Source organism: Catharus ustulatus, chromosome 2, assembly GCF_009819885.2.
Source record: "Catharus ustulatus isolate bCatUst1 chromosome 2, bCatUst1.pri.v2, whole genome shotgun sequence".
In the NCBI taxonomy this organism is placed as follows: domain Eukaryota; kingdom Metazoa; phylum Chordata; class Aves; order Passeriformes; family Turdidae; genus Catharus; species Catharus ustulatus.
In genome coordinates, this window is record NC_046222.1 from 113,940,905 (window position 1) to 113,964,347 (window position 23,443).

Consider the following 23,443-nt stretch of genomic DNA (forward strand, 5'->3'; position numbering starts at 1 on the left):
AAGAAAAGTGTGTTTGAAACAGAAATAATGAAAATAGGGTTTATTTCTACATAGGATCATCATTTGACAAAAAAGGTTAAGGGTTGAATCAGCAACCATTAGTCCTATGTGGCAAAACATCGACCCTGGCTTTGATTTTGCAGGTCACCCTGCTGAGAATTTTGTTTGCCTTGAAGATCTTCAGTGGGAAAATGGTTAACCCATTAAAATTACAATGCAGTATCAGCTGAAGAAAAGTTTGTCCTCTATCCCACTGTGCAATAATAGTAACATCTATTTCCAATGTCTGGATAGCTTGTCCCTCTGCATGTAGGAGACCATTATCCTGTGACTGTGTTCTGTTCTGCTGATATAATCTCTTAAATAAAGCTTTACTGTTTACTTTCCTTAATTGAAGTACAATGGAAAAGACATGGCCTTTAAGAAGTTTCACTTTAGTCACTGCCTTGGACCTTTGAAGGTGTTTCAAGTTGTCTTTCAGCATACTTCAAAACATCCTTGATAAAAGAATGCATGTGGAGGTGAAATGGGAGTTTTGCTGGCAATTATATTTTATGCAGAGTTGTAAAAAGTTTACTTAGGCTGCCTTTCTTCTGCCAACTTTCCCACCCTGGTTTCGATCCTCTCACTGCTCTGCTAAGTGGTCAAATCCTGAAATCTATTTTTCTTGTGGTCTTATTTTGCCCCTTTTTGGAGCTGAATATTTCTTTAAACAGATAAACCAAATTTGTTGGTTTTGGGGTTTTTTGGGGGCAGTTTTAATCCTTTCCGAGTAAAATAATCAGAAACTCTTTTTAACATAATTATAATTTGCTAAAGGGAACCCCCAAACAATGAAGATGAGCCTTGCAGAGGTAGCTGTGGGGACAAAGAGACTTGATAATGGCAGATGTTTTCCTTTTACCCTGGACCTGGACACTTCCTCAACACTCCTCTGCACCCAGGGAATTAAAAAAAAAAAAAAAAAAAAAAAAGGAAAGAAAACAATTGTAATACAATCTAAAATAGAAACTCATAAAACAACAACTAGCACATGGCTACAAAATTATCAATTAAATGTGTATGCAAACTGCACAAGAAGAATGGGAAATGAGAAATCACTCACTGGTAAGAAAGTGCTGGGAAGTAGGGCCAAAATCCCTGTGAGCCTCATGCAGTTGCTTGATGCGCTCATCAACAGCCACCTGTTAAGGGAGGAAAAAAATATGACTCTTCTGGACATGAAACAAAGAGCAATTATAGTCAGATCGTTTTCTAAATTAGTGAACGTTCAGTTTAAAATTAAGCAGTTTCCTGCAACAATTGTTATCCTTCAGGGTCTTCAGATTAGATTAAATGTGTTACTGGAAGAAAAGAAGGTTAAAAAAAGGTTTTTTTTTGGTCCTCCGTGTTAACTGGTGCTAGAATCTAGAAGAAGCTGAAAATGAAAAGGCTGATAAAGGTAGAGCAAATTGGCCTGACTTTATGTAACTGAAAAGAGTATGACTGCTGCTTGCCAGTATTGAAGTCAGAACATCCATCTGTTAATACTTTTCCAAAACTACTTCTAAAGCACTTTTGAAAGTACAATATTATAAATCAGCATGTGAAAAGTGATCTCCTATAATGTGGACAGGATAACCACATTTTAACTAAGTGCTGAAGTGAGGCTAACCAAAAGAGAGCAGCTGGGACAAACATTTTGCTGATCTTTTAAACACCCAAATCATAGCCCCTCAACCCTTTCCTCAGAACAGACCCTTGAAGAACATGTTTCTAATGTTGTATTGAGTTGGTATACTGCATGAAAACAGAGACAAGAGTTTAGGACTGGTTTTATCTTTGTGATATACATAACAAGGAAACAAATGGGTTGTACGAGTAAAAAGCGATCCACCTTTTAAAACTTCCAGGGAATTCTTTTGGTTGGTGGTAGGAGGGAATTACTGTATGGTACCTGGGCGTGATACAGTCAGAGAAGAAAAATAATGATAGAATTAATGAGGTATTTGATATGACTCTGTGTGTTTGCTAGATAACCCCTAGACCCCAAAACATTGTTTAACTAAGCAATAGCAATTTATTGCCAAGACATGATTTATTTGCTTACAATTTTAAAACTAACACTATAAGCAAAAATGCCCATTTGCTTTCTTTCCTCAAACCAATTTTCAGGTGCTTTTCCTGCAGCTTTCTTCATTTCTATGTCATCTTTTCTGGCCTCCCACTGAATTGCATGCACACATGTTTCTGCTAAGCAATGCTCCATACCAGGGACTGAGCTTGAGTTCTCACCCAATTCACTGCACAGACACAAGCTGGGGAAATCTGTAAGTGCAAGGAAAACCACAAAAGGGCTGCTTCTGGTCATCAGTATAATTAGCTTAAGTAGAGAATCATTAACTGATGTGCTATTATTTTTAACCAAGAAATGACCTTTCAATGAAGACTAGAAAGATAAACATACCTAAACACATGCAAATAAAAACCACTGGAAAAATGTAATGGAAACATATATGCTCTTTAGATTGCCTTAAAATTACTTCATAAAATACTTATTTTGTCATTAGGAAATATTGGTTAATAAAGAAATATATGGCTCTTCCTTCATATTAGTACATACTTTTCATTAAGTCAACCAGGATGGAAAAAGTACTTGCTGGCATGCAGAATCCCTAAAGAGAATGAGAACTTTACAAACACACAGTGGGGAGCAGTGTTTCATAAAGGAAAATTCCAACAGCCAAAGAGTGGTCAGAAAAGAGCATGGGAACCCTTTAGCACACATGACAACTGCCAGCACACAGCCTAGGCAACCTCACTAAGTGTGCTAAAAATGAGAATTTCAATCCCTTCAAAATATGGGTGGCCTTTAAACTGCCCAAAATTATTAACCTGAAGATTTTTGGCTATGTACATCAGCAAAATAAAATACCTTACACACTTCAGGGTAAACTTTCCAACTGAACAGCTTTGGATATGAGCCAGGAAATACCTCTTTCTAGAGGTAGATTTTTTCAATAGAGTGAAGAAGAAAACTCTGAGAAATCTTGAGTATTTTCCAGGAAATATCACCTGAGAGTACAAAACGTTATTCCACTTGGCTGCCAGGAAATCCCACTTGCTGATGTATTGGCATGTTACCTTTTAGGCAAAAGGCAGTAAAAGATGAACTCTCTGTTGGTGGTAGAGCAAGCAAGATCATTGCTGCCAGTTTCTATTAATTTTATCAAAACTAACACATAAATGGTAAAATAACAGAATTTGAACCCACAATAATTCAGATAACAATGTACAAAAAATACCCACTGAATCAATCCTTGCTTCAACTTACAGGAGAATGTGTTGCTGATCCAATAAAATTAGAGTTGGATGTGACTTTGTAACTTATAAACCAACAATCTGGAGAAGGAGATTCTATCCATATAAGTCTTCATAAATGTTTCATGATTCTTGAAAAAAATTCTCACTGGCATGTAAAAGTGTTTCATATTTTTCATAAACAAGCCGTAGGTAATTCCCAAATTTTAAATTTTTTTCTTGTTCTTGTTTTTCCTCCAAAATGAGCTCAAACTTTATCTCTTGTATTTTTGCATGCTATGCTCTGAACCAAGAGCAGTTAGAGCAAAATGTTGTGAACAACTGGAGCCTTGTGGGAAGAAAACTGCAAAATTTTCAAGCCCACTCAAGCTTTAAGTTTCCTTGCCTTAAAGGGAAGGAAAAAAAAAATGCACTGTTAATGAAGGAAAAAATTGTCTTCTGATTTCAGTAGTGTTGGCTCAGCCATGCAAAAAGGTACTACTTTAAAGGTACTATATCCAGAATGTAACATGCAGGTCTCAGAATGGGTGAAGCTGGAAGGAACCACAGTGGCCATCTGGTCCAATTTCCACGGGATGAAACTGTGAATTTCATTAAGGTACCCTTTAGGTAAAACTCCACAGTATTTCTCTACAAGAAATGTTACTAAAAAATAGATGGATTTCTAAAAAGTCAGCTATTTTTAATATCTAATTTTTACTTAAAAATGAACATCAGAATTTTCTGTAATTGGGATACTTGAACTGTTGTTTTTTTTCATTGGGGATACTTGCTTGAAAAGACATGTATTTCCATTATTAATTTAATCCAATGTTTTATACAACATTTATCTTCTTTTAATCATAGCAAATGAAAGAACCACAGCAATGCAATAAATATACTTCAGGCTGAAGATGGTAGTATTGAAGATCCTATACTGATTTTAAATGATATTGACATGGTACAGAAAGAGCTTCTGATAAAATAATTGGTAAGCAAAAAAAAAAATTAAAAAATTAAAGTCCTTCTCCTTTAAAGACTTTGAAAACATTTGATGAAACAAATTCTGTTTCCCATCACTTGGATGCAGCCATGTGAACTGAATCTATAATCAGGATCAGAAAAACAAATTACAAAAATAACAGAAGCAAAGCTCTGTCATGCAGTTGTTAGGAATAGTTTTTAAGTGCTTTACCTAATGTGAGGTTCAACTTTGGCAACATTTTCATAACAGTTCCTTTGCAGTCAGAATAAGGATTTGATGGGTTTAACTTGGGTCTACCACTAAATTCAGGGGGGGAGAGGTTGTCTTGATCTTCACTTTTTGAGGTTTAACTGAAAATATTTTTATGACATATAAAGTGTTCTTTTGTGTTTATGTCCACACTGCAAAGCAGGCCTAGATCAAGAAGGAAATATGAGCTGTTTAATTCTCAGTATTTTACATGTTCTCAAAAAGCACCCAACAGCAGCTGGCCAGGAGTGCTGGAGCTGTTCAACTACTCCAAGATGTGCTGGAGGAAGGAGCACACCCATCGTGTTATTGAAGCTGTGCCTGCAATCAAGGAGTGGCCTCAGCAAAGAGCTATAAAATGGTCAATTCATCAATCTTGTCCTCTTGGATCCACCAACACTACAGAGACATAAGAGCCTTGGTCTAACTGGTATAATCCTGCCACAGTCTTGCCCATAGCTTTGATTTTCCAGTGAACAAGTTCAGTGCAGGAAATTTCCCCCACGGTGCTTATCTGAGCTCTGATTGCCAGACTGCTTGGGCACTTCTCTGTGCTCAGCACTCCCAGAGAATTCACATTCAGTGACCTTGACAAGGAATTTAAAAATTTAATTCAAAAAAATTACATGAAGGTGTGGAGTAGCAATTTTTACTACTTATTAACATGAAACAGCAGAAATGAGATCATCAGTTATAAAAAAAAGTGCTAAATGTAAAGATTTAAGACAACTGTTGAATAGCTGTGATTGTGAGGAAAACTGGCAAGAAAAGAGGGAAAGAATAGAAGATTCTCATCGAAACAGCTATATTTAGTGCAGCAGCAAAAGGACACACAATCTCCTTTTCCTTTTTTTATCAAAACTCGCTTCACCAAAAGCTGCTGTCACAAAAAGAGAAGGGCAATTTTCTATATCAATCAGTATGCATATACACAATACTTATTAAAATAACACTCCTTTAATTTCCCCACCATATTCATAGCATTTCCACAGCCTCCTGACCTTGACTCTGAGCACAGCCAATTTGACTGCATATCAAAGGAAAGCGGCTTCTACAAGACCCCCTTTAATGTTGCCCAGCAATTCTCCTCCCAAGAGCTGAAAAGCTTCTTTCTTTGCTCTCACTGACTCAGAGCTGTCAAAGCAGTGCGAGGCTGTTCTTCACAAATCAATAAACAGGAAGATCTGATCTGTTCTACTTCTAATAGCTCCTGCATCCAGTCACTCACTGCTCCCTGTACATTAGGCGATAAGGATGGATTTAAATAAGCACACTTTGTGCTGTTAATGAGGAACAGCAGGGGGGGAAAGGCAATTGATAGCCATTGTTCCCAGCTGCTGAAGTTCAGGTTTAAGTCTTGACATTTACCGAGTTGAAAAAACAGCTAAGGACAATTAGTTTTCTGGTGAAAAGTTCAGTGTTCTGAAATATTTTGAGAGCGTAAAAATGTGCTTATTTTCCACATTAAAGAAAAAATAGATAAGTACAATGCTATTTGCATGCATTTACAGCTGTTACAAAGACTAAATTCAAGTTTCTGGGTCATGGTGGGACTGTATACTTCAGCAGATTGAAATCTGAGTGATGCAATTCTCATTTAAGTAAAAAAAACCCCAAAACATAAGAAATAGTAAAACACATGTATTGTACTTTGATTGCTTTTTTATATTTTCAAATGAAATGAGAATAAAATGTAATATAAATTCAGGAAGCATCTTAAAGCTTGGGGCACAGAGCATTAGAAAACAGTGAATAAAGGAATGATATTGAATTACAATATCTACTGTGAATAAGCAGCTATTGCTTCTTAGGCTTTTGTTTTATAATCCAAAATCTGTGCACTTTGGCCTTTGTGTGTCTCTATGCCTGAGGAATGAAAGTTAGGTCTTACATTTTAAATAGCAAACACATCCAGATTTGGAGTGAATAAAACAGTAATAAACCATGTGAAACCTTAAGAACAAACATATTTAGGAAACAATTCTCTTAGAAAATGTTACTTGTTTTGGATAAAAGATATTCTCTCAGGGAGGCCTCTCTTTTGATATCCCCACAGATATCCCTGCTCCCATAGATGCCATCACACAAGGTGGTGGAGGTTCTGCAAGGCCTTTTACATCACTGTATGTCCCTCATTTCTATTAATGCACTTTTGTTGGATAGAAAATATTTTATGAAACTGGTATGAGCTGAGCATGGGCTCAGCCTTTCAAAAATAATAAAAACTGCTGTGCTGCCCTCCATTCTGGAGCATTTCTTAACAAAGCTTTCAAATTCTTCACTGTCCAAGCACATTAATTCTTTTTTAATATTGCTTTTTGTATGCAATTTAATCAATATCAACTATTTTTTCTGCCAGATTTCTTGCTGCATTTCTTTCATAGTATACCAATAAACTAATTTTACAAACATTGACATTTAGCAACTATTTTTCTCAGAAAGCAGCACTACACCAATTTAAAAGTTTTCAATTTACAATTTACAGTAGTTTCACGAATACAAGCCGCACGGATTATAAGCCGCACCCCCGGTGCCTCGACAATGTTGCTGTCTTTGTCAATAGATAAGCCGCACCCCGAATATTAGCCGCACTTTCGTTCGTCGCGAGAATCCGTGCGCAGCTTTCACAAATTGGCCAATTAGTAAGAGGATCGCGGCATAGCGGGCTTTACTGGCTCGGGGCGGGGCCAGGCAGGCTCGGCCCGCTCATGGTTGCCGACGGGGCCGGGTGGCCCAGCTCAGCGCCACGGCTCGGCGGGGCTGGCCGGGTGGTGCTGCCGCCGCCGCCGGGCTCGCTGGCCCCCCTCTCCCGTCAGCACCGCCCCGCTGCTGCGTTCGCTCGCCCGGCTGGCAGGGCTGCCGCCGCCGCCGCCGGGCTCGCCGTCCGCCCCGCTGCTGCTTTCGCTCGCCCCGCTGCCGCTTTCGCTCGCCCCGCGCCGCGCCTCGCGAGCGCCGCGCCCGCCCCGCGCCGCGCCCGCCCCGCGGCGCTTTCGCGGCGAGCGGCGGCGCTTTCGCGAGCGGCGGCGCTTTCGCTCGCCGGGCGGCGCTTTCGCGAGCGCCGCTTTCGCTCGCCCCGCCGGCAGGGCTGCCACCGCCGCCACCAGGCTCGCCGGCCGCCCCCTCCCATCTGCACCGCCGCCGCGTTTCCTCGCCCTGGGCGGCACTGCAGGCCCCCGCACCGCCGGGCTCCCCCACGCTGCTGGCCCCGATTATGCTGGGCTTCCCCCGCTGCCAGGCAGCCCCACCCGCCGGCCTTCCTGCTTCTGCCATGCTCCCCTGCACTGCTAGCCCCAGTTCTCCCGGGCTCCCCCGCCCTGCTGGCTCAGGCTCTGCCGCCCGCCCCCGACACTGCTGGCCCCGCCTCTGCCAGGCTTTCCCACCTCTGCCGGGGCCGGCCAGGCTCCAGCTTGGCTTGGGGCTGCCGCGGGCTCTCACTTCCGTGTTGGCAGCTTTTAGAATTTTGTTAATGTATTAGCCGCCCCGGAATATTAGCCGCACTTCCGGGTTTCCACCAAAATTTTGGTCAAATTGGTGCGGCTTGTATTCGTGAAATTACTGTACATTAGATTCAAATTCAAAAAAATAAATACCCATAGACACCCCCTAGAAGATTCCAGTCCAGGTAGGCTGTGGCTTGCCTAACCACATCTCTATACTCTTGGACAGTGTTCCTATATTCTTCCCAGTTTGCCTGTCCAAGATTCCTCTTTCTGTGTAGTCCCTTTTTTATGTTTGGGTTTTGCAAGGAGCTCCTTGTCCACACATACAGGGTTCTTGGCACTCCTGCTGTTCAGGATGGACCAGTTTTGAGCTTTTTAGAAAGTGATCCTTACTTATCAATGAACTTTCTTGGACTTCACTTGCTTCCAGGGGTTTATCTTGTGGGATTCCTCCAAGCAGACCCCTGGAGAGGACAAAGTCTGCTCTCCTGAAGTCCAGGTTGTGCCCCCATGGTCACTGCAGCCAGGAGTGCCTTTGACTTTCACCTCCCCAGCGAGCCTCTCCTTGTTTGTATGAGGTCCTGCAGAGCATCTGTCTGCACTGGCTCCTCCATCAGAAATGTCAGGAAGGTTCCCAGGAACTCACTGCAGTGCCTAGAGCCTGCTGTGCTGTCTCTCCAGCAAATAATCAGGCTGCTCCCCCATGGATGCTGTTTCTCCTTGCCTGTAAAAGTCCTCAACCTCTTGTTCTGCAGGGTTAGGTGACCTGCAGCAGACACCCACTACAGTGTCACCTGTACTGGTGTGCTCCTTAATCCCCAGCCACAAGTTCTCAGAAGCTCTTTTTCCCACATCTCATTCCTAGTTTAAAGCTCTGCTTTGTCTTCTATATATGTCCCCATAAAATAAACTCCTTAGAGCTCTGACTGTGCAGACCTATAGATCCAGCGATTTCTCTTCTGCCTTCAGCAGAAAGCTAGAACTATATATACTCTTAGTTCTGAATAGTGAGCTAGGGAAAAGAGAAACTAAAATGTATAGGCTACCCTGAACTTCTGGTAGGTTATTGATCTTCAAATGAATCTAACTTTGATGCAGTTTGACATTTTCAAAGTCAGTGGGAGCTGGGTGCCTGCAACTAGGGAGAGAATGTGTTCTGTGGTAAGTAAAACTGTCTAGTGGGGAGCTCAGCATGGCATACACTCTTCCTGAGATCAAATCTGACTTCTGAGATCAAGGCACCTGCACACCTTCATAGTGTACACTTTGAAATGTTTCCACATGATTTTTTATCTTTTTTAAGCAACATTCTATCTATCCTTCAGGATTACTCAACATCCATGTAATTTTAGGTGGTATATTGTGATCATCTCCAGCCCCCATAACCAAGACACTCATGGATCAGCTGCAGGGAGCCTGAAGGAATTTAAAGGAATGATGGTGCCTGCAGCAGAGGGCTGAGTGAACAATTGCAATTAAAACTGAGGAACAGAAGTCTTAGGGAATCACGAAACAGGGACAAATCTGAAGTGAGTCCTCTGTCTTTGCACTATGAATGTCAAAATTTCTGCTTTGTCAGTGATATTAAATCTTATTAAATTGTGCTAAAAGACAGGGCATTTGGAGGGTTCTGGATTATAAATTATGATAAGCATTATTCACAAGAAAAAAAATATGCTATGTGTTTTCCTAGTTACATATGTTAAATAATGCAAGGGTTTAGGAAAAGGCTAAACCTTTAATTATGATTCTGTTGTTGCTGAAACATGAGTTCTTTTAGGCTCTAACCATCTACTGTTCCTACTCTAACAAGGCTGTTTGATAGATGTGTTTTTTCAGGCATTTTCTCTTCACTTTTGGGACATGGACAGAAAATAACATTATGTGTAATACAGTTATATCTCCTTAGCATACAAATATAAAGACATAAAAAAGGGCATTCCTGTGGCCTGTTTTATTTATTTTGCTTCTCTGCTAAAAAACTGTTATTTCTTATCACTATAGCTTCTATACTTTTGAAATAGGGATGACTCCTTTCTATTCTCTTTAAAAATATTTCTAAAATATTTTTGTTTTTTGTACTTCATTTGAAAATGCTCTTGATTAATGTTTTGTAATCCATCCCTAAGGTAAAGCCATACTCTCTCTTGACAAGATTTTATGGTTATTTTGATTTTCTTTTTCCCTGCTTCTTATTTTTTTTTCTCTCATTAAACTAATAAAACATAATAAATTCATATTGCACTGAAAATACCATTTGTTTCTGAAAGGTCAAGTAACATACACTGTTTTTGTCTTAAGGGAAATGGTTTGTTGGTGACTTAGGGAACTGTAAGTAGAATGTCATGCAAGGAATGCTTTATATCTGCCCCAGAACAAATGCCTTTGCAATAATCCTGTGTTGGTTGAGCATCACCAGTGAAGATTATTCTTTTATAGTTCAAGTTACATTCCCTCACTTTCACTGATATTTCATTATATTAGTTTTATTGCTCCTTTCCCCCAGAGTTGTGAATTACTAGCATTAATTTTGGGAATAGTTGCTCATAAATGCAAGTAAGAATTCTCATAGCATGGACCTGTACTCAATACAGGTTACTTCTAAAAGAAACAGAGGCTTCAGTCAGCATTGTCTTTATTCAGCACTACTTTTAGCTGATTACCATTTCAAAGTTTTTTTTTTCTTTTGCCACCTTCAGCTCCCTTCACTCATTTGCCCTCTGATTCCTCTGGGATTATCATCCCATCAGTATTCAAGACTTTGATGTTCAGTCCTGTCTTTTCCACCTTTCCCCCATCCTTGTCTTAATTTGTTGTCGAGCATCTTCATTCACTTTCGTAATTTCAATTCACACTCCCAAGCCCATGTTTCTACACTAAATGCAGTGAAAATACATTTTTCATAAATACATAGTAAATCTCTCAATTTTATCCAATGATGTTTATAAAAAAGAACTGAAGAATTGCTTACACTGTGCTGCTACATATGTAATACCATGGAAAAACACATTAAGGTAAGTCTGTGAATTTTATTCATTCTAACTCAGTAGTTGTAAGGAGAGAGAGCTAAAAGCCTTTCCTCAATCAGAAATGAAGAGAAATATGCATCTCCTGAGACAATTCTGCCTATACTAAGACATACACCTCAGAATAACCCCATAAAGATATATAAAAATGTGACTTTTATAGAGCTTAGTTTGCCTAAGTGAGTTTGGGAAGATGGAAGCTGGGAGGAAGAGGGATACAGAGGGCTCAGGAGGAGGTGGAAAGTAAGACAGAAATACTCTTTACGGGGTACAGTCTAGAGTAATAATGTACAAAAAGGATTCTTCTACATGCAGCAGGAGTTGTATTAGTCCTCTATCTCTTCATATTTTCTGCTCTCTCCTTCTGTTCCTCCTTGAGACTTACACCAATAATGATAAATCTCTTAACTCTAAGTAATCCTTATTCCTAAAACTTCCCCAAATACATCACATCTTTGGTTTCCTTTTTAGCTGTGCGGGGTGAAACAAGTAGGACGATGTCAGTTGAGACAGTTTTATTACAATGTGATCTATTCACATTGTTCGTTTGTTTCATCCATATTCTTACATCTGGAAATCTCAGAGTATAATGCTCTGCTTCGAGATGACTGAAACTACTTTGTCAATCAAGCACTGACACGGCATGAAAAGAAAAACTTCATTTCATGAGATTACTGGCTGAATGGATTAAGCAAACTTTTATTTATTGTTCTTGTCCAATGAACCTTTTGAAGACAGCCTCTCAGTCTCAATGACTTCTGCAGAATGTTCCATACCCCAGCAGCTGCTCCAGCTTGGGAGCAACCACACAATCAGTGCTTGATGCTGCCTGTTATCTGGCACTTCTTTGAATACTGCTACAGCTCCTGATTTTGCACAAAAGCCTCTCTTTCTCCCTGGGGAAGACATGCATATGGCATGCTGAAAGATAATAAAATTACTTTAGGCAAATAACTGTTCAAATGGGAGCAATAGCTGATAGGATTGATATTGTGCTGATCGAAGATAATGGTAACATTCCCATAATATTGTGATATGACTTGTGAGAGGAGCTGCCTTCATTCTGCAGCTGGCCAAAATCTTTGTATTTATGCTTCTTAATCTGTGAGTAAATTCAATTGACATGAAAGCAAAACCTGAGTTATATATACTGCTAAACCAAAATGTTAAAAAACTCTAATTTAAATTGGAAGATACAGTCTCTGACTTCCAGTTTCTTCTATTTGAGAATAAAAGGTGAACAAATGAATAAATAATGCTAAGGCACATCTTTACTGAGCATGTAGAATGGTACATAGCGAAGGTTAAAAGCTGTCCTGGCATGAAGGATCACAGTGTATGCATGCATGCAACAAAACCATCACTTCACGTGTGTCAAAAAACCCCATTATCATATATTGCACTTGGTAAGTGCTATAAATTTTGTTCCAGTAATTCCAGTAATGTTATGTGCAGTTTTCATCTTAAATTTGTTTTCATTAGCCCTCTCTTTGAAAAGCTGAATACCCTATTTACCACAGTCAACCTGTAAAGATCTCAGATGAAGCTAAAATCTTTGAAAATGGAATTGTTCAACCCCCTAGTCTATCCACATCACAGACCCAGGTCCTCCCATGAGCAGAGATATTTTGATATAAAGCTAAGATATTTTGTATTTCCAGGAAAAATGTAACTGGTCTGCACTGACCATTGTCATTTCAAAGACTCCATATTTGTGCAAGTATTAAACATACCTTTTTTGCATATCAGTTAAATAATGAATTGAACAAACTTGTGCATTTCATGGTAGAATTGTTAAAATATATTTATCACTTGCACAGCTTCAACCATGAGAAATAACATTTCACCTCCAGAAAATGCATCACATTCTGAAAAATGCTTTTGTTGTTTATTATTGAATTCCATAAAAACCTCTCTTAAGTTTGCCTACTTATTTTTGCAGCTATCTGCTTTTCATAACTCCCTCCCACCCCAAATAAATAATTTATTTCTGTTTAGGCTTGCCTTGCTACTCATCTGTTCCTAAGAAAATTGGGAAATTCTAAGAATAGAAGATATCTTGGAGAATTTAGACAGTAAGAAAGATGGAGATCCTGAGATGAAGTACCACTGAAGGGGAACGCAATTCAAGTTTGTGAAACAAGGAGTAAGAACAAGAGAGAAGCAAAGACAAGACTTCCCACACAGACTGAAGCCAGACTCAAAACCTGAATCTGCAGTATCTGTATAGCAGCACCACATAATCCACTGACAGGCAGTTTAATTGGCAGTTACAAAACTTTAATTTACCAAGTCAGAAACCCTTTCTGGATGTGTAATTCACAAGCTATTTTATCACAGTGGCAGTTTGACACATGGCCTTCAAGCTAGGTAAATAAGGGAATGAACTAGCATTCTCTTGAAAAAATTCTGTTTATGAAAGACAACTATGAAGGACGTGCTCAAGAAAGGACTCCACAAAACTAAAAAAATAAAACCATCATGATCTCATAACTCATAAATTTCAGAGTGATGTCTTTCATCACTTCTATGAAAATGCCTGTAAAAAGCAGTGAAAGAGCACCTTAAAACCACATGTACAGTTTAAGAAACAAGGATGGACTTGATTCTTTCAGTAAAACTGGCACCAAATGTTAGAAGATCAGATGACATACTTTTATTAAAATATTCATTAATACTTCTCAGATTAAAATTTATTCTCAGGGGCTACAGAAGGTAAAAAACCCACCCAAGGCAACACCATCAGTGTATGACAGTGGCAGGTCCCTCCTGGAGCTGGCTGGCACTGGCTCTGTCAGACATGGGGGAAGCTTCAGGCAGCTTCTCACAGAAGTGCTGATTTCTTCTTGTGCTGATTTTGACCCGTGAGCCATCACTATTTGATTTTCCTGCTGAGGAGGGGACTGACAGAGCAGCTTTGGGGGGCAACTGGCATCCCGCCAGGGTCAACCTACAGGAATACATCAGGATGCCTGGGATTTCTAAAAAAATCCAAAGGCATAAATAAATTTATGTAAGCTGTTTGACAAATTGTGTCAAATAAAAATAATCAGATCATCTGTAAAAAGCGTATGAAATAATGTTTGTTCAATACACTATTTACTGCAATGAATTTATGCATTGGAATGAGATATAAAGAGGAATTTCAAGTTGCATCGAGTCTTGTGATGCTTTATTTAGGAAGGAATAATTTACAATCAGAAGTTTTCAAATGGAAAATACAAAGATTTGACTGACACCTTTTGTGTTCACATTTACGTTTTTAATGAAAACCCCATGGAATAAAATTGTGGATGTTGAGCCATTTAACTCTGAAACCTTTCCATCCTAGTAGATTAGCTGCTCTCTGTTCATTCTGAATCAATGTCAGTCCTTACTTTTAGTGTTATATGGATGAAACTTTGTTTCAGACATATACATGGATATACAAATTCTGTTAGTCCATTTGTTTTACTCATTCTCTTTGCCTACTAATATAATTTAGTTACACTAACTTTTTAAAGTTAGTGCTTATTTAAGTTTATCTCTTTTAAAAAAGGTAAAATCACTCTGTAGGAGGATTTTTCCTTTTCCCTTGACTTTCCATCATTAGAGCTCACTCTCTGCAGATCCTTATGTCTTTCCTACCCTGATAGTCTTTGCACAACCTCCATGGTCTTCCCTCACAGTCTCAGGAAAAAAAACAAAGCAAAACTCTTACCCAACCAAACCTAAGACAGGAGGCATTATGTAGACAGTCTGTGCAGTCAGTAACTCCACTGTACAGTAAGATTCCTCTGAACAAACAAGTGCTTTGATTGCATACTGCTGGGATAGCAAAGCTGCCTGCAGTCCTGTGTCTGTAACTGCTTTCTGGCTGGAGGAGCCAGATTCCACTCTGATGATCTGTAATTGCTTTTGACTGGGTAATTTTTATCCTCTACAGTTGCCAGCAGTGGCAGACACGACAATGTAAGGTAGCCACAAATCCCAAAGTAACTTTCCAAACTACAGTGTGAGAAATGTGTAGAAGAGCTGGAGAACTGACCAGGGTGCAGTGAGAAGAAAAAATTCAACTTTCCAAGCCTGCAAGTATTTTAGAGAAAAACATCCACAGTGAAACTGGGGTTGCATTTGATTTTGAAATATGTGTCCTTGTAGACCATTCCATGGCATTTCCCCAAGGAAATACATTCTGTCAGTGTGTTTCTAGTTCAGCTGCCCATACCATTACACTGTCTTATTATTTGGCATTTGTCTTGTACAAGAAAAAACAATCATGACAATCAGGGAGGAAAAAGGAGAAAAAAGCAACAGCTGAGAAACCAAGAGTACAGATCTTGTGCTGTTAATGTTTTTGTAAGAGAGAACAACTGGAAGGATCATCTATCTTAAGAGTGCAGAATTTGGTAAATAAAAAATACGACTTTATAGGTTCATACGAGCAAAATGTGCTCATTTCTTCATAGTTCAGCTTCTTTTGAAAGACAAATTTGCAAAGCAATGCATGTAACACTTAAAGAGGCAAATCCTTTCTGCTGTGACTCCCAATACAAACAGAAGCTCCCCCACCTCCTTTTGCTCCTCACCACTGCCAGTTTCCTATTACATTCTTCTTGGGCTCCTGTTTTTTCCTTCATACAATCACATTCTACATGTTTTGAGCTATTTAGAGTTTAAGAATCCTATTTTTTCTTGTCCTGCTTTCTATGTTTTCTTCCTTTCCTACCTAGCAGTCATCTACCCCATCCCCAACCCTGGTCAGGTTGGTCAGGACTCTGAGCAGCAGGATCTAGTGGAAGATGTCCCTGCTCAGTGCAGAGAGTCTGGAGGAAATGATTTTCAAATTAAATCACTCTATTATTCTGTAGCCTCTAGATTCCAAAAATGTACTGCCTGCACTGCCTCATAGCAAGCTTGTTCCTCATCTTCTTTAAAAAGCATAGCCAATAATTAAGCTAAAATAAAAGTTATTAGAATCTCCATTATGACAGCAATTTACAGGTTTGGCCTCTTAAAACTTTACTTTTCTGCCCACTCCAGTTCACTTTTCAAATAGAAAAACTGGTGATGTCTGTATTGATTCAAAATAGAAATCTTGGTACTTTGTCCTTTTTTTTCCCTTTTTTTTTGTGTTAATGTGAAATACTTCCCATGAAATGGGTAAATCCTTTAAAGTCTATACAGAGATAGTTGTTGGATTTAAATTCATTTCACAGGCTTTTTTTTCCCCAGACAACCATCTGTGTGTCTGTTGTGGTAGCCTAGTACTGCAAGAATAAATTACATACCTGCTTGTCAGATCTCAAACATATTTATATTTCCCTTGTTGTCAGAAAATCTGTTTTGACATGTGAGCATAAACATATGGGAAGGAGTATACAGATACAACATCCTCTTTCCTTCCAAAATCATCCTAGAACTTAAATTATGACTTAGAAAATGACACAAAAAAATTATGATCTGCTTAAGTACAGAATAATATCTAAAAATTACAGAATTTAAGTTTAGCTGGTTTTCCTTCAATACGACCAGCAGAAACATCTTTCAAGTCAAGCTATTTTCTAATTGGCAAAAATCTGAATCACCTGAAGACCTCTGGAATATATTGGATGGAATACCACACTTTCAAACAGCCAGGGAATTTTTGTGTTTGTTTTTTACATCTAACTGCATAAGGTTAAATACACTAAGGAGGCACAAACAAACTCACTTCCAGAGAATGAATTCCCTCCAGGACCAGCATTTTTTTGCTGTCTCTGATGCAGTACAGGTTCAGTAGCATTGACAGTGCACTTCTACAGTACAGTCATGACTACCCATTAAGTTACAGAAGTTACAGAAGCGAGGTATATCCAGAGTGATAATCATTCATGACTGCCTTATAGTTCAAAACAGAATCAATAGCACTGGAAATGTGAGGGGTGCCTTCAAAGATAAGCTAGGCTGACAAAAGATGCCATTTTAGTACAGCCCTATTTTTTCCCTAGTCTTAGAAGTTTTAAATAAAACCTTGGAATTGTTCAAACATTGTTCCCTTGAGAAAATGCATTACTAATCTCAACTCCTGCATCACCAAAACCATTTTGCCTGCCAGTTTTCTGTCACTTTTACAAGCTCTTGAAATTGTTTAACAACAGAAGTGGGATTTTCTAATTAATTGGGAAACCATTCACCAACTCCTATACTGGCAGCTAACATTTCTTCCCTAATGGATTCATATTATAGTATGCAAAAGTATTTCTATTCAAAATGTTCTAGTCACAGTCTTTAGGAATTCTATCATTTATATCAAAATGCAGACTGAATGAGCCATTTACAGGTTTCTTTTTGTTACCAGCAATATTAAATAGAGACTATTAGGAACAGTGGAAGTCATGTTCTATATCAACCAGGTAATACAAAATATTAGAATGTGAACTCTTTGTTACAACAAACAGCCTTTAAAATAAGTGCATTAAATTTTAGGAAGGAGAATAATCATCACCAGTTTCTGGATTTGTAATTTTATGGCTCTAACAGTCTGCAGACATTACATCAGCTATCAAAGAAACTACAACTGCAGCAACTGTCCCAGAAGCACCACCACCCATCTTAAAAGTTGGCCAAGTAGGCTGAGATCATAAAGATGTTGTTCATTATTTCAGATGGGGAAAATGGCTCATTAATTCATAAACCTAATATCCTAGCCAACTTATGTATTTATGTATTATGTGATTTATGTATTACTCTACATCTTCATGGAAATTTACACTCTTACTGCTCATTTCACTGAATAGTTAAAGAATACACACAAACTTCAAGCAACCTGTTATACCACAACAAAGCAGTACGAAACAAACTCAGATAAAAGGTACCTCAAAGAAAGCAAGCAAGCAGGATTGGATGCTCTGTGTCTAATGTGTAGCCTGACAGATATGACACAGGAAGGACATGAATTTCTCTTCTATTTTGTTGTACAGATTAGAGACAGTGTATTACAGAAAAAAATAAAAGAAGGAACTCTAATGAATCAGATGAAAAAAAATCAGTGAAAACATCCAGCTGTGCTAGAAGGACATAAAGTTACCATTTATGCAATTGATGTCTGCAATGGATGTTGGGAAGGAACAGTCTTTGGCAAAGTATCAGTGAAATTAATTTTTGAATTTTGAGGGAAATCCAGGACAGTGGAAATAGTTTCAAGTTGAGGAAACAGATACTATTTGAAATTCAGAGTGCTGTCATTGAATGACCGTGTGCATTCAGAAGCGGAACATAAGTTGAAATTACTTCTAATAATGTTTATTAGAACATATGTATTTCTGCTTGAGGTCAGTACAGCCTTACTGTGAAAAGAAATAGTTAACCTTTTCCCATGACTTCATCTCATGAGAGAAGATGCACAGTACAAGGTTTTATTTAAATACCTGCACCTCCCCTTTCCCCCAAGGATGTGCAGTGTTCCAGTCTGTCTTTGTCTCTCCACATCTCCCAGCAGGATGGGGAGCTGGAGAGAAGCCACAAGCTGTGCTGGAGATGTGCAAGTGCCCATGGAAGGCTACACAAGGATGGAAGTGTCTTTGACTCCTGCTCCCACTACTGGACCTGCTCTCCTACTTCTTATATCTCTTACTGCACAGAATTTTACAGTCTCACAACTCAGACAACTTTCCCCGTGCATCACAACTCACTCCAAACCTGAAAAGTCTTGCAGGTGGTAGCTTTGTAGCAGCACAAGCCAGCATTGATATAGAGTTGAAAAAGGGACAACAGTGACAAGGGATAAAAACAACCCCAATACAAAGGGAAGAGAAGAGAAGAGAAGAGAAGAGAAGAGAAGAGAAGAGAAGAGAAGAGAAGAGAAGAGAAGAGAAGAGAAGAGAAGAGAAGAGAAGAGAAGAGAAGAGAAGAGAAGAGAAGAGAAGAGAAGAGAAGAGAAGAGAAGAGAAGAGAAGAGAAGAGAAGAATACATCTTGAATCACCACTTACAGTTTGAGTTTTCAGATGTGTAATCCTGTTACAAAATCCATGAACCAGAATAAATGTTTAGGAGAAAAAAACCCCAACCCTTTCTGCTATTTGCAAAAAGCGAGTAGAAATCTAGGAAAAACTTAAATACAGTTTGGGTTTTATTTTTAGTTATTATTATGATCTGTTATTTCAGATTCCCATACAGGAAGAGTTATAAATTGTAAGGACTATCCCAACAAATTTTCAATTAAATAACTAAATTAATGTAGAGAAATTTAATTAAAGCTGCACTGGTTTTTACAAATACAGTTAATTAAGCTGCTATCTAAAATTAAATCTCAACCAAACTCCTTTTACATTGCTGCAGCTCATCAGATACAGATATAATTAAAATTCTAGAAGTTCACCTATGCATCTGAATGCTCAAAAAAGAAAGAAAGAAAATCCACAACCAAAACCTGCTGAAATAGTTTGACAGGCTGCTGCTTTAATGGGATTTATACAGTCCTCGGAGTGGGAAGTCAGCACATAAAACCCCCTCAGAAACAAATCTAGGTTTTCAAATCTGCACAGACTTTTTCTTGTAGTGTAACAGGCCAAGAACCTTTGAAGATTTTCCACAAGTGGAGGGTAACAGATTGACATGAGCAGGAACCAGGGAGATAAATCCTGCTGACTTTAAATGTGCCTTCCATTGAAGTAAGCAGGACCAGCACAGGTAAGGCACAGCACTTACTGCACTTATATCCAGCAGCAGATGTAGGCATCCTCTCAGAGGGAAAAATTGCTTTTTCATAACTGGAAAATCTCAGGTCTTCTGGTAGCCTGGATGATCCCCTTTCCTTTCTGGTTGTTTTTTTTCTTGCTCAGACCCAGTCAAGTTTGTTTTATTGGTCAGTTAAATGCAGATCTATTTTCCAGGTGACATTGATTCAAAATCTCCATGCTTGTTTTACATAACAAATAAACATTAAATATAAACATTTTAGGTGTTGGCTGATCCAGAGAAAGAGATTTTCAGACAGCTGGGAGATCTGTCAGTGCATTACTTAAGATCAGAGAGCAGTCTTTGAAGAGTTACTTTTGTAGGGAGGGGGGGAATATTAACTGAAGTACAGTTCAAGACTATTATTTATTGCAAATAACAGTGATTTCTCCATTAAAACAGGCATATGCTATAGAAAAACAAATGATGACAAAACCAGTGCAAGCAGCCAGAACTGGGAGCTGCTCATTTCAGCAGCTCACTCTGGATGTGGCAGCAAGTGTGAGCACAGCAGCACAGCACTCATGGGAGATCCCTGCACCAGCAGATCCCTCAGGAGCTCTGAGAGCATGCAAAAAGTAAAATTATCCTCTGTGTTAAAGGCACAAAGCTGGAACACACTAAAATGTGCCAACATCTTCATGACAGGTATTCATTTTCTCTCTGTCAGCAAAAAATCTTCAGAAGATAAACACTGACCTTATTTTTCATAATACAGCATGCATCAAATCCTCTCTTGGGAAAAACACAGATGGGAACCCCATGTCTAATGTCATGGAATTGAGGGTTTAGAATTCAACCCCCAAACCTTTATCTGAAAAACTTAATTTAGGCAGGAAGATGATTCAAGGTCCAAATATTAATTTCCAACTTGTGGCACAGGCATCTCTATAGATAAATAAGAAAATCACATGCAATTCTCTTTAAAAATATAAATTCAAATAGGTTTACAGACTTCCACTTCAATAGGGCTTAAACTTGGCATCTGAAATACAAGATACAATTGCCCTATCATTTTACGTGGAGCAAGAAAAAGGAAAAGAAAAAGCAACAAAGACCCGGAGTATGATGTTAATAAAATAAAATTTAAAAGACCTATGTGCTCCCTTTTGAAGACCCATCTCTCCTTAGAGGGAAAAAAAAAATCATTAACTTTTTCTTTTGTGTATCAAAAATGAATGTGTTTCCTTTCTTGCATAATAAGATCTGGAGAATCTACACAAATAAAAAAAGAGCCAAAATCCACAGGAGCTTGGAAATTGAGCAACCAGTGACAATCTATCCTTCTGCAGGCACTTGAATCACTCTCTTACTTTGAGCTTGCAGCAGAACAGGACCCTGGCAAATTGCTATAATCTCCTTTAACCCTAATCATCATTTTAATCAGAAAAAGGTGGGGCAGCCTGGAATTTGTACAGCAAGCAACTGTCATTCTATTTGCTAAATATACAGTGTGCAACTAAAAGGTTGAGATGGTTCAAACTTTTATTGTCCTCAGAATATTGCATTTCAGCATTAACAGTTGACAGGTAGAAGAAAATAAAATTATGAGACTATCTGCTGTGAAGAGCTTTAGAGGTCTGCTGAGACTATGGCTGCATCTCTCACCAACTCTGATATTAAGAGATTTCTTGGGAAAAGAAAAGGTTGTGATTCATACACGAGCAGAACTCACCTTACATTGCCTACCTCCCCTTACATTGCACTTCTTCTCTCTCTATCCCTCTAATTTCTCCTAATTTCAGATTATAAATTTACTAGCTGTGTTCTCTATTTATTTGTTTAATGATTTTCTTCCTAGTCTTTCCTTAATAAATTGTGGTATGATTGTAGATAGGATGACAGACAAGGAGAAGCTTATATGAAGAGGAAGAGAGGAAACTTCAAGGAGAAAAAGAGCAATGAGAGAAACTAAAAAGAGCATCAAGGAGATTGTAGGCAGGGGAAGATTAAAGGAAAACACAGCAGACAACTGTGATTTTTAGCTATAAAGGATTCAGCAGCTGTCATTAAAAACTTGCAGCTCTGCTTGAGACATATTGATCACACTATTTCAATGTTTTCCATTCAACTTCATATTATAGCAATACTCACACTAATATTATCTAATATTTATCTCAAACAACTTTACTTTTTTTGAAGGAGGAAGACTGTCCTGTATTTCTCCCTCTTTTAATTTTCCAGAAAGTGCTGCTGAACTTTCAGTGCTCTGCTCACCTTGTCACTAACACACAAATATCAAAATACCCTTAAAGCTAAAGAAGAGGGCTTTTTTTTACTTTTTAAATATCTTTTTTTCTTTTTTAAAATGAGAGACATTTAAACATACAACTCCTTTAATATTGTAGACACTTCCTGGAATAAGTATCCCTGTAGGGCTTGTGAAGAAAACAGAGAAGGCAGCATCTCTTTATTTACACAATATTGGAGAGTTGTAATCAGTCCTGGAAAAATTGTAGGACATCATTAGACTGTGGACAACTTGAGAAGATTTTTTTCTAGGATTTCTAACCCATTTTTCACACACTGTTCTTGTACTGAGATCCAAAAAACATTTCCAAAAATGCAAAAGCTTCTTTTGATAAATACTAAGAGAGTCCTTATGTTCCACCTGAGTGTGTCTCACTCTTAATTTTTTGAAGTTATCTCACAGTTCTTAATCACATGAGTCCTTTTAAATACCTTGTAATATAAAATATAAATGTTAGAGAACTAAAAATGTATGAAGTAGGATGATTCATGTCTGCCACATACCTTCTCTTGTAACACCCTTTTCAGAGGTATTTTTTTTATATATTCAAACCAACTGTATTGGTTTAAACCATAGAATTACATTAGATTTTGGGCAAAAGGGAGAAGAGCAAAAAATGAGGAGAAAAGAGCACATTCATATTGTCCTTTGCTTTCAAACACAAAGCCAATACCTTCCAAAGGCTTTTCATTCCATACTGAGAAAAAAAAAAGTCCCTTATATCACGTCTTCCCCTTTAGGTACATTAATGACATTTTTGTTCTGAGGTGACTATTGTAAGAATCAAAATGCCTTGGCCTTAGGGTTTTTTTTCTTATTTTTATAATGCACTAAGCTCAACAAACCTTCATAGAAAATAGAATACTCTTAATTATGAATAAATTAACTAAATTAGCAACATGAGATGGATATGAAATTAGAGGACTGTTAATTGAAACTGCAAACACAGCTGTATACAGCTTAGAGATGAATCACACCAGTAATGACACAGATGTTTATAAAATGTGATTATGTTTAGCAGGAGCATACTATTGAAACTCCCCAGCCTATTCTTATATTGTGTCATTGAAATGGTTTTTAAATCCATGAACACCAGGAATCAGAATCTCAGGGATGGCAAATTAGGCTCCCTGGATATGTGAATTAGTGTTGTCTGAATGTCAGCAATTTAATTCTCCAGCTTTCAAAGAATGTAGAAATGAAGCCAAAAACAAACATCTGTTAGTTATATTGTCATTCAGGAAAAAAAAATTAAAAATCTCTGGCAAGTTAGAGCCTATCTGAATATGAGCAAGACAGTGAAGTACAGTATCTCTAAGCTGTGTGAATGCACTGATCGTGTAATTAGTATAACACAAGAGCTCAAGAAATCTACTTTGTTTATAACTGTGAATGCATCTTTTTGGGTCTATCCCTCCAATGTGCTAGAAGGATCAGGAAGAAGTGATATCTCCTGTCTAAAGATTTAAGAATCACTTAACTTCCTAAAGAGAACAAACCAGACTTTCTATTCTT

At 38.3% G+C, this 23,443-nt stretch overlaps 1 protein-coding gene across 11 annotated transcripts in view; it reads right to left on the reverse strand.

Annotated features, from left to right (window-relative positions):
- Positions 1-23,443, reverse strand: part of DMD (dystrophin) — a 1,072,200-nt gene that overhangs the window by 128,388 nt on the left and 920,369 nt on the right. For all 11 annotated transcript variants that reach the window (XM_033051053.2, XM_033051056.2, XM_033051052.2 and 8 more), the window contains one exon: positions 1,106-1,184. In XM_033051053.2, the coding sequence (XP_032906944.1) occupies positions 1,106-1,184 (79 nt within the window). The remainder of the gene's footprint in view (positions 1-1,105; positions 1,185-23,443) is intronic.